Source organism: Oculina patagonica, chromosome 1 (assembly GCF_052425735.1).
Source record: "Oculina patagonica isolate OP01 chromosome 1, crgOcupat, whole genome shotgun sequence".
NCBI classification, from domain to species: Eukaryota; Metazoa; Cnidaria; class Anthozoa; order Scleractinia; family Oculinidae; genus Oculina; species Oculina patagonica.
This window is the reverse complement of record NC_135758.1, coordinates 7,049,580-7,061,584: the sequence shown is the minus strand read 5'-3', so window position 1 is coordinate 7,061,584 and position 12,005 is coordinate 7,049,580. Positions and strand designations below refer to the sequence as shown.

Sequence of the window (12,005 nt, the reverse complement as noted above, 5' to 3'; positions counted from 1 at the left end):
CGTCGTTACGACCATTGAACATGTTCGACAATGGAGACGGTTTTCGGGTGGACCCAACTCGACCCGAACGTCAGGTCGTGTAATGCCGATTGGCTCAAGATGCCATCCGAACCGCTGACCTTCGTTCACATCGTGTCGTATGGTTAAGTGTGTGCGTGGTTGGTTTGACCTTTGTTCATTACAGCGTTCCCAGCTACGACCAGCTTAGTCGCTATAAGTATGGCAAGCGATGGAAACTTTTCACTTGCGACTTGATGTACGCTATACCGAAAAGTCGTCACCCTTATTTGTTGTGTCCAGTGCTGAGGACACATGTAATCTGTTTAATTCTCAGTTAAAAGCACATTTGTAAAAAGCCAGATAGAGTAGAAGTTTTGTATAACAAAAGCGAGTATGATAACATGTATTTGTACTAGTGTTTTTACTTTCTTTTCAATTACGCTTTCATTCAAAATTCCTTTTTTTCAAGTTCCCGATCTCCGAAATTTCAAGATCATCAGGCAATTAATCGCAAAGTATTCTTACTTTATGACGAGTTTCTAAGAGATGCAATGTATATTGTAACAGAGTGCATTAAAAGTGTTCATGTTATAAATCTTCCTTATTGGATAACAGGACGAAGTTTTCTGCCAAAATCAGAGCTTGTTCCTTTCAGGTAAAATAGTAAAGGAGAAAAGCGAGTCTTTTAGCCAATAACATTACGGCTAAAATGACTAATCGGCTTCAACGGATCAGGCCCCAGCTGTTCAAAGGGTGGATACCGTATTTACTCGAATAAGCGCCGCCCCCGAATAACCGCCGCCCCTGAATAAGCGCCGCAGTCTCGATGCGGCGCTTATTTGAATAATTTTGTTTAACTTAAACGGCACTTGACTACAAAGCAACTCTAAGACAAGCTTGAAAATTTCTTTGCATCAAAACCGATGTTTTGCAGTTATGAGTGATTGTTTTATCGCTCTTCCATTAGTTTTTCTATTCAACACTCTAACAATACGTAGTTCTGTAAATGCTGCAAAGGCCGCCAACTTTTGCCAGGACAGCTAGCGCCACTTCAAGAGACGCTCTTTTCAATAACTGTAAAAGATAAGATAAGATTCTTTGTGGCGTCCAAATTTTAAATAAGCGCCGCCCTCGAATAAGCGCCGCACTTGAGACGCGAAAAATTTAATAAGCGCCGCGGCGCTTATTCGAGTAAATAATAAATCACTATCCAGTGGATAGCGAAGAAGATTTTGTATGACAGTTATCCACTTGATAGCGACTTATCCGGTGGATAGCGTTATCCACCCTTTGAACAACTGGGCCCAGACTTATAACATCATCGACTGACAACAACTTTTCACTTGACTCGGATGATGACTTCCGCTCAGGTTGTCGAAATGTCAGTCATTAACAACAGTTCTTTTCAGAATTACTCTTACCCAGACGATCACACTAAACAAACTAGAGAACAACATTATTGAAAAACTACGCACCTTCTTATATTGTTCACTGACTCCTCTTCTTGACAACAAGTTTAACAGGCCACCCACGTCATTGCTGCTGTGTTTTTCGTACCGCAGCGCGTACAGGGACACCATCCTAATCATGTCCAGTTCAGACACGTTCTCATTAGCCAGTTGACGACGAATGTTCTGAAGGACGAACAAGTTTGAATAAATGGAAGTTTATAAATTTAAAGGGACTGTCACTATGTATATCCGCAAATAAGGGTTATTTTTTGCATTAGATGTTCAAAGATAATGTTTTTTATGGGTTAAGTTGCCTACCACTTATTTCAAAACAGTTTTGACCAAAAAACTGTGAAATCCCCGGGACATAGTCCCTTTAAAAATGTTCTTAGCAACTAATGCAATAGGCCCATATGATGCACAAGCGATAAGAGCGGTTTTCAGCACCTGCGAAAAACTTTGCCCCTCGCCCATGCGAGAAAGATAAGTTGCAACAGATTTCTGTTTGCAAAGAAAATGTCGTGCTTCGTCGGTGGGCAAGTGAAAGGCTTAGCTAACCATAAATTGACGCCCGAAGCATAAGCTTTTCAAATTCGTTACGTTGGGTAATTAATCTTTATCAAACTCAACTTAATTAACAAAGTCGATTGCTTACAAAACCTTGAATACCCACAAGAAACATTTTTAAAAACAGTCATTTTGGAAGGTAGTTTACTGGACTAAGTGATTGGTACATGAAAACACATGGAAACGTTCTCTAACCAGTCAATAAAATAGACAATGCCACTCGACCAATTAAAGCGTGGTTTATGCTAGATTTCCACTTACGCGTAATTTTTTTACGTGCGTTTATGTGGGTGAAAAAATTTAGAGACAATGTATAAATGGCTTGCGTACACGTTCACGCGAGTCGTTTATACATTGTCTCACGCACATAAACGCACGTAAAACTATACGCGTCAGTGGAAATCCACCTTGACTCTAATTTTTTTCACGCACGTAAAAAAAATTTACACGTCAGTGGAAATCCACCATTAGACCGTGCTTGCCAGTTACACGTTTTCCCGCGTTTTTCACCGGATTCCTGTTTTCCCGCGCTCGTCACAGATTCCACGTTTTCCCGCGCAATTCAGTGGTTACACGTTTTCCCGTGTATTTCATCACAATTACAATATTGTTTTACGCGCGCCTTCCACTGGTTACATAAGTTCGGATTGGCTCACTGCACAACAAAGATTCTCGATAGTTGTTAACTAAAAAAAGGAAAGACGTCAGTGACAATTTTAATACTAACCTGTAGAGCAGACGAATGGTCATTCTGACAGGCGAGATCTTGTTCAACTTCGGACACGTCCAAGAGTGATTTTTCTGTGACCAGACGAGACAACTCGCCCACAATTGTAACATGTTTAGACACTGTTCCTGACATCTTCTTGAACTGAGGGTAATTCTCCACGAACGCCTGTTAGGAAGGAAAACATCCCAAATCCCAAATTTAATGTCGCACAATACTGAAAACAAACAGCACTACAAGAAAGTACTGCTCAATACCTTTCATTTGAATGGTCACAAACTAGGGTTTTATCCACAGACTTAAAAGTTAGAACCACCTTGTATAGCATAATAAAGGGTACCACATGAAAGTACTGTTCAGTAGCTTTCATTTGAAAAGTCACACACTAGGGTTTTATCCACAGATATGAAACCACCTTATACAGCGTAACGAACAGTACCACATGAAAGTACTGCTTAGTAGAAACAAAAACGTAATTCAAGATAAATGTAATTTATTATACAGTTATTATTCCATTGCTACCTTCATGTCTGAGATAGACTCCAGTCGCTGATTGCTCTTCACATTTTGCTGAAATTCCGTCATCAGTGTCTTAATATTCTGACCGATTTCTCCAAAATTAAGATACATGTTCTGGTAGAGATTAAAAGAAAATTGGTTAACACGTAAACACAAAGAGGAATTTGGATGAATGTTTTGCAACAACAGTAGCAGGAAACGTTAGCCTGAAATGCAGCTGCCTTCTCTGATCGCTTACTCCCGAGCATTGCTTACTCCTAAGAATTCTTGGGAGTAACCTATCGGAGAAGACGTGTGAAATTCAGGCTGCTGGAAACTTACCTTTTGATAAAACTCGTCGTGTTCTGCTGATAAAACGACTTCCTGTTAAAACAAATAAAAGGAATTGAAAATCCACTGATCCTCATTAAAATAAAGTCATCCAAAGTTATACAGTGGGAGACCGGTTTTTGAACATCTCTTGATTTTTGATTAGGTGCTCTCTTCAAGAAGACCTCTCTCGCGCCCGAATAAAGGCTTCACCACTTTTTCTCGTATTGGTTTTTTCCTTTGCCGGGCTCAATTGATGAACTTAAAACCGATCTCCAACTGGAGGTTAAGAAAAGTTATTTACATTTTTCGATTTTGTCATTACCATTTCACAAGAAAAAAAAAATGATAACTTGTTTTGTTGTTTAATCTGTTATCACTCGTGCTACACAAGGCCAGATTTTGCTCTAAAATGGCACATATATACTGAAACCTATGGAGATAGACTTCGAGTGTTCGTTATCCGGGAAATTTACTGAATTCACAGCTCCTGTTGCTAAGCAACATGGCGTATGTTGATGGCGTCACTGCTAACAAAACAAGGTTGGGAGTTCGCACCGGATTTTTTGAGCCTCTTTTTGATTAGACCAATAAGAAGCCATTGATTCTAAAAAGACTTCTAAGAATGAGTGTACAAGCTTTTACATGTATTACCTGAAGTTCCTTTGTGATACCAGGACACCTTGACAAGTCAACTCGGTTGTTTCTGACACCAATAAGCTCGTGTACCATAGCTTGATATGTCCACTAGAATTAAAATGACACCCTCAGTAAACTTATATATAGCCTCATTTATATGCAGAAGCTTGTTGGGCTCGTCAGGTATTCCTCCTTCACAAGCCTGACTTAAGCCTGTCTAGGAGATAACTAGGAAGCAACATTACCCACCAAGACTCTTTTCTTTGGTGGTGGTTGGGCCAATTTTAAATTCTGCAAATACATAACTAATTACAGAGAAGAGAAAGAAGAACAATATGACAAATTTGGGCCTTACAACACATGTACATTGTATAAAGTGTACATTTTTCAGTGTAAAGTAAGTAGTCTTGTTCTATAAAATGGGCAATGCACTTTATATCCTTTGAGCAATTTTATTTCAATCTTCCTAAAAAAAATAAGACAATGTCCCACCCTCTTCCCGATTTTTCTAGGAAGATGGAAAGAATACACTGCTCACAGGGGAAGGTATGCACTTAGAAACAATTTGGTTAAAATTTGAAAACCTAAATGTGTAGTGAAGAAAGGTTCAGTGGCTTAAAACTGCTACATTGGCTGAGGCTATTTCCTAATATTACAAAGTGCTTGGATAGTTTAGTTGGTACAGGGCCGGACTGCTGTGCGGGAGGTCGTGGGTTCGAACCCCAGACCGAACCAACACTCAGGGTCTTAAAATAACTGAGGAGAATGTGCTGCCTTTGTAATTACATCTGCAAATGGTTAGACATTCTAGTCTTCTCGGAAAAGGATGATAAACCGTAGGTCCCGTCTCCTGTATCTTCAGTCTTATCACAGGGGACGTTAAAGAACCCACACACAATTCGCAAAGAGTAGGGCACGAAGCTCCCGGTGTTGTGGTCTGGCCTTGTGTAGTAAATTACAATACCGGTATGTGTACAGCGCATTTGAACATATATATATGAAAAATGCGCTATATAAATTCATTATCATTATCATTATATATTGTTCAGTCAATGGACAAACTCTTCACTGTTCTAAGCAGTGTATTTGCAAAATAACATCACATGCAACTAATAAATACTCTATTCCTATTCCACGCCTCTTTTATCTCTGTCCATTGAGCGTGTAGTGATAAAAAACACAAGCAGTGAAATGGTCGTGGGAAATCTTGGAACGAAATGCACAAAAATAGGGACAATAGAAAGCCAAAGGGTTTGAAATATATGTTGCTCTGAGAACGCAAAATAAAGGAATGATTTGCCAACGTTGGGCATCTTGTCCTGCAATTTCCCAGTTTTTGTTTGTTTTGTTTTTTGTTTTCAGTTACGTTACGCTCCATGAAATAAGAAAAAAGGGACTGCGTGTGGTTTATATTCTCATGGTTTTAAAAAGGTGCAAGACAAGTTGCATGACAGATGTCGTGGAACAAGAACTTACTTGATTTAGCAGTGGCGTGACAGGGTCATCTCGTCTGTCTAAAATCAACAGAAGGGGAGGAACATCGGTTCTTCTGAAGTCGAATAGTGTGGCCTCATCATTTATTTTATGCTGAAAATAAGATTTAAATTAAAATAAATTAATAATAATGTATGAACAATAATTTATTTTGGACTCATCAGCAATGTCTCAGTTGAGAGTACAGTATAGTGCGCCTTGCCCATATACACAACATGAAAAATCATCCTTGTGATTAGGCCCTGAGAGGGGGGATTCCTCTATGAAAGGGAGGGGTACCCTAATGATTTGATTTAGCGCCCTCCTTCCAATAAGCTCCCCCTTCCGAATAAGCGCCCGCCTTCGAATCTGTTTTTGTCAATAAGCCCCCCTATTCCAATAAGCGCCCCCATTCTAATAATCGCCCCTTTTCTAATAAGCGCCCCTATTGTGGATAACTGTCCCTACTAAAGCTTTTGAAATCACTGATGTCCAATAGATAAACTCATGAACATTCACCGTACCGTACAGGTATATATTTACTGCTAAAATGAACAATTCTTTTAAAAGTAAATGAACTTTCAGTTTCAGTTACAGTTTCTGTTGTTGTTATATATTTTATATTTATATAAGTTTTCTTTTGAACATTTGATTGTTTCTCAAAAAATTAAATAAGGGCCCTGTCCTGAATAAGCACCCTGTCTCAAATAAGCGCCCTCCTTTGTGGTGCTAAAAATAAATAAGCACCCCGGGCATTAAATCGAATTATTACGGTATGCTCATTGTTTCGGGTATAAATTCTGGATTTTGGTCTCATTTAGGGTGTTCACCACAAAACGCTAAATATTTTTAGCCATCAAGGTTTTGTAAATAGGGTTGCAAATGTGGTATACTGTATTGGCAGTAAGACCAACCAGGCATGAAAATGGTATCTTTGAGGGGTCAAAAGAAGCTTGATCCACGCCCAGATCGGTCGTCTTTAGTGGCTTTATACTTCAAATTTTCTGACAAGCATCCTCGTCATTCTATATTGAAGCCCCCAACCCCACAGCATGGCTGAAAGTTCTTGATGTAAAGTCCAACACAGTAACCAGGTAGCCACATTGCCTACCTCCACATGAGCATATCTATATAGTGTAATACTTACCCTTATATTCTCAGCCAGTCTTTTGGCCATCTCAGAAGAATTCTGGTATCTAATCACCGGGCATTTCTTTAATGATAATAAGACAGCCAAGATTCCTTGGCATGAGCGGTCTAATGCATCTACATCCCATGTTCCACCCTAATGGAAAAAAAAAAGGCATTAGCATGCAATACCAGAAGCCCCCCCCCCCCCCTCCCTTAAGTTCCATTGAGCCACTCTCTTATAAGCCCACCCTCAAGAACTTTAACCTTTATAAGCTCCCCCACCAAAAAGTGATCCCAATCCTGAAGATGGTTTATAATAGACCATCATTTGATTTCATGAGCAACAACCAAAAACAATAAATGATATTATTTCATGGTTGTCCTTAACCTGCGATCAGGCGTTATTTTTCTCGCGGCAGGGGGGTCAACGGAAAAATGAACACCTGATACAATTACTTGTCGAGTCGTCTGTAAAAAGTCCAGAATCTGGACTTTTTTCTGATTCGTCAGGAAACAAAAGGCAACATTAGAACTCTATCCTGATTGGCTAATTGAGTTCAAGTCTAATTTCCGGTCCAAAAATATCGCGCATAGATGATTGTTATAATGGCAGGTGTTGAGCGGAATGAAGCAAGTTCTTCTAGCTTTTAGAAAATTTCTCAAGGGTTTTGTTCACAAAACATTTAAAGACGAACAAAGGGAGTGTATTCGACAAATAGTTTGTGAAAGAAAAGATGTTTTGGCGGTGCTTCCGACGGGATTCGGCAAGAGCGTGATCTACCACCAAAGGTGTCGAAAGTATTACATCACACCACCAAAGACGCCAGACGATCGTGCCAGTGACGAAAACTACGATCTTGAAATGTCTGACCTGAGCCTTACACAAAATCAGCCTTTGCAGAAAACAAATTTTAAAAACCATCCGAACACTGCTCATTCAAAAAGGGTAATTCAAACACATGTTTGTGAGAGTAAAAATATAATTTGAAGGTGCTAATCAAGCTTATCTGATGGCATCGCCGACATTCTCGACGACGTTGACAGATATTCTAATTAGGGGGCGGCAGACGACTTGACAAGTAATTGTATCAGGCTTTCCTTTTTTCGCCTTCCCTCCGCCGCGAAAAAAGAAAGCCTGATCGCAGGTTAGGTTGTCCTAGCTGTACTGTACCAACAAAAATTAACCTAGCTGTTAGTAAAACTAACATATGCATTGTTGTTGTTTTTTTTTTTTAAATCAGATGATTGTTATTATGTCACTCACCCGCAAGCAATTTGGAAGGTTTAATGAGAACACATGAGGACTAACGGCATAGTAATCACAATAGAACTCCTGCAACAACAACAGAAAATTACTATTAAAGTAAATGTTTACATGTTGTATGCCCAGCCCATTTCAGAAGTGAAGAACATGATGTACAATGTACAAGAAACACTGCTCCGTCATGTAAATTAATTAAAAAATAAGCAGTGCAATATTATTGACAAAAATCTGAATAATTAATAATTTATCAATCCTAATTTAAATGTCTGAGTATTACATGTAGCACTGCTTTGCTTATTGAGGACACTAATTATGACTATTTCGAACAAGTCCAGTTATCTAAATTGGTGAAAAAGCCAAATTACCTGAACTTCTCTTACTACTTCATGATCATCAGCTTCTGCAATTGCTCTGATACTTGGTTTAGCAATGAAGTAAGAAAAGTCTGAAGAAACAGAAAAAAAATATATATATATTTTTTTTCACTTTCAGGAAAGGGGTGGAATTACCACTGTTTGCATTGATAAGCGATGCCGAAATCAAAACACCCGCAGAAATGTTTCCAAGGTTTCTGGCAATCGAAGTTTCACCCGATCGATCACAAAAGTGAACTGGTGATAAATAAATTTTATTCTGTGTCCAGAACTCTTTAGACTGTTTTTATCAGGTGTAAATTAATCTCCATAAGTTTGTAGCTAAGTTGTCAAAAAGGGCTTTGTCTCAGTTAACAGAATAAACACCATAAAAATAAAAAGTTCGAAACTTTATGTTCAGCAAGCTGTAAAATGTATCGCAACCGCCATTCAGTCTGACAAGTGCTGTCTGCTCATGTAAAATTAATTTTTCAAAAAGATTTGTAAACCGTTTACTTTTATTCGGTTTGCAGCCACAAATGCAAAAGACTTGAAACTGAAGGGAAAGTCTTGAAAAAATCTTAAAATGCCTTTGCTGTGTAGTTACGGTAACTAAAGTTAAATTTTACCAAGGTGAGTTTCTGTAGTCTTCTGGCACCATAAATGTATTTATCGTGGTTTAACTTTATAATCCCTCAAGCAAAACATTGTTTCAAACGGAAATCTTGGAAACATTTCCGCCAGTCTTTTGATGTCTGGCGTCGTGTTCCCAGGGGGGTACTCCGGGATCCAAGTGACGGGGATGTGCGAAGGATTTTTTTGGGGTCGAAATTTTCGATTCCGGGATTTTTTTGGGTAGGGAATTTAGCAGGTATTTTTTGGGTGACTTGATTTAAATAGGGGATTTTTTTGGGTAGGGAAATTAGCAGGTATTTTTTGGGTGACTTGATTTAAATAGGGGATTTTTTTGGGTATTAAAATCAAACTAAAGTGCCTTGGCGCAACCTTGGCAATTTAGGGGTAATTTGACTAGGGATTTTTTTGGGCGTTTTTTTGGTCCAGGGATTTTTTTGGGTAATATCGGGAGACTTAGGGATTTTTTTGGGTCCTGAGTTTTGCCTCCATTCGATCATCCCCGTCACTTTGATCCAGGAGTACCCCCCCTGGGGTCGTGTTATAATGCCAATGGTGGTGATGCATACATGTGGTACATAAATCGGAATATAAATTATATATCATTCTGTCAAGTAAAGATTATTTTTGTTTTATTTAATTATTTAATAATCATTATGGTAAGTGAAATTAATCAAATAATTATGTACAACTTGTAAAGCCTGTTTTATAAAAGGGATATCTCAAAACAAGTCAGACATGTTATAAAATTATGTGTGGTTCCAGAAATCATAATCATATAATCTTTTTTCCACCACAGAAGGATTGGAAATTTCTGGGAATAGGGGGGAGGGGAGGGGGGGGGGGGTCTCGCCAAAAACTTTAAGGAAATGTACATGTATAAAGTTTAAGCAAAATAAGCTAAAGTGGGGGGTTCTTAGGAAAAATCCCTTCCCCAGTGAGAGGTACATGTATGGATAATTTATGAAACTACACAATAAGAGAATAATGTGTTATTTTGTATTGCTGCTATAATAATTGTAGTAGCTTGTTTTTTTTTTTTTATTTGTTGCCACATTTAGGGAATACTTTGATGTGCAGGCAAATAATTATCAATAAATGTGACTGGCAGAGTGTAATAAAACGTTTAATACCTACACAAATAATACACTCCATATTTAGGATTTTTCAGTTCACTACAAAGATGTTCAATGTTCTCCTTGATGGTAATACAAAAAAAGACAAAATACTGGTTAGGAGCATATACAACTAATTTTGTCAAGTTGATCATGCACATGTACATAATAAACAAAATTTGAAGACAGCATGTAAGTCAGTTTTTAAAATCTATGATTTGATTAAAACTATTCACTGTTTTCCGGGATCTTTTCCGAGGTTAAGAATATTTAAAATTCGACGTTTAGATCAGTTTCACTGATCTTCTTCAGGCTGTTTGTTAAAATGACAATCAGTGAAACTGATCGAAACGTCAAATTTTAAATATTCTTAACCTCGGAAAAGATCCCGGAAAACAGTGAATAGTTTTAATTTCTTAAGATGAGAGGTGAAAGTTTCAGAAAGGACTATGATTTGATGTTTTCTTATATGTTAAGCCAAACATTCAAATGGAGTATTCAAACATTCAAATACAGTAATTATCAGCCAGCACCTGGCACATAACATTATAAAAAATAAATAAAATAAAAAGACAATTCCTTTTTCTTGATTATAACTCTCTTTAATAAAAAGTATCATCGTAAATGGTTCTGTTGTTGTAAAATTTGTTGTGACACAATGTTACCCAGGAGAAAGAGGATTTCCAGGTGTAAATAATCAAATGATGAAAATGATTACAACTTTTTTTATTTTCTTATTAATTGATGTTCAAATTAAGGTTCATGCTGTACATCAATTATTAAATTCAATTAAATTTACATTAAAAAAATTAAATATCCTGTGGAGCACCGTCTTACCCTTGTTGGTCTCAAGAAACAGATTGCCTTCAGGTGCTTCATGGTTTCTCGACCACTGGTGTCAATTCTCTCAAACAGATAAACCTCCTTCTGTAGAACCTCACTTTGAGTATACACCATACTCACCACCCCAGTCTATAAAGATTAATTACAGAAAAGTAGTTCAACATCTCATCTGGTGGCCTAATATTCAAGATTTTCTGAAGGAGCTTCAAAAATTATTATTTTTAAGGGGGCAATGCTGCTTTGGCATCATTTGATCTTTTGAAAAGTTTTCAAAGGGGTTTGGGGAAAAGTGGCTTTTTTGAATGGGGTTATGAAAAATTGGGTTAATTCTAAGGGGGCTGGGAGCATCATGTTTGCACTTTGATATTTTTTTCTTTGGGGGTGGGGGATTTTGACTTACCTTGTCGTGGGGGAATGTGGTATATGTGGTAGTAGAACAGCTCATATAAGGCTAATTTTTAGCCAAGTTCACCACCAATGACTTGAGAAAATAGTATAAAATATTTCACGCAATACGCATTTTTTTCCCCTATGCTTTACCAGTTTCGACATTGTTGTTGTTATTCCCCAAAAGCTTTTAGTCTAACTCATGGATCAATTAACATGACGAGATGTGCACACAATAACGTTTCATGAAGGTCAAGAACATCTAACTAACTGATATAAACATTTACTGCTAGGAGATTATTGCATCAAAACAAAACGAACGGCAGAATTTTTCTAAAGCCTTGGGAGTGATTTAGGTTATTATCAGTTAGATATTAATTCGCTTACTGTTTCTTTGTCCATGAGAAGGACTTTCATCCCGGGTCCACTGTCTTCGATCATCTTTGTGACATACTGCTTGACTGCCAAAATGACATTCATGATTCCCTGTCTTCCTCTAAAACCGAATTTGCAAGTTTCAAGGGTGAAAATCAACAGAAACTTGTAAAGATATCGCCCAAATCACAGAACTCCAGACGCCATATTTATTTTCAT

At 37.8% G+C, this 12,005-nt stretch overlaps 1 protein-coding gene across 1 annotated transcript in view; it reads right to left on the bottom strand.

Annotated features, from left to right (window-relative positions):
• LOC144653858 (vacuolar protein sorting-associated protein 45-like) overlaps positions 1–12,005 on the bottom strand; it is a 24,794-nt gene extending 12,789 nt beyond the window's left edge. The window contains exons 1-12 of the mRNA XM_078513977.1: positions 11,799–12,005; positions 11,019–11,153; positions 10,204–10,264; positions 8,446–8,525; positions 8,081–8,149; positions 6,833–6,970; positions 5,689–5,799; positions 4,228–4,320; positions 3,586–3,627; positions 3,268–3,378; positions 2,746–2,913; positions 1,476–1,634 (exon numbers count right to left, since the gene is read on the bottom strand). Of these exons, the coding sequence (XP_078370103.1) occupies positions 1,476–1,634; positions 2,746–2,913; positions 3,268–3,378; positions 3,586–3,627; positions 4,228–4,320; positions 5,689–5,799; positions 6,833–6,970; positions 8,081–8,149; positions 8,446–8,525; positions 10,204–10,264; positions 11,019–11,153; positions 11,799–11,891 (1,260 nt within the window). The 5' untranslated portion in view covers positions 11,892–12,005. The remainder of the gene's footprint in view (positions 1–1,475; positions 1,635–2,745; positions 2,914–3,267; positions 3,379–3,585; positions 3,628–4,227; positions 4,321–5,688; positions 5,800–6,832; positions 6,971–8,080; positions 8,150–8,445; positions 8,526–10,203; positions 10,265–11,018; positions 11,154–11,798) is intronic.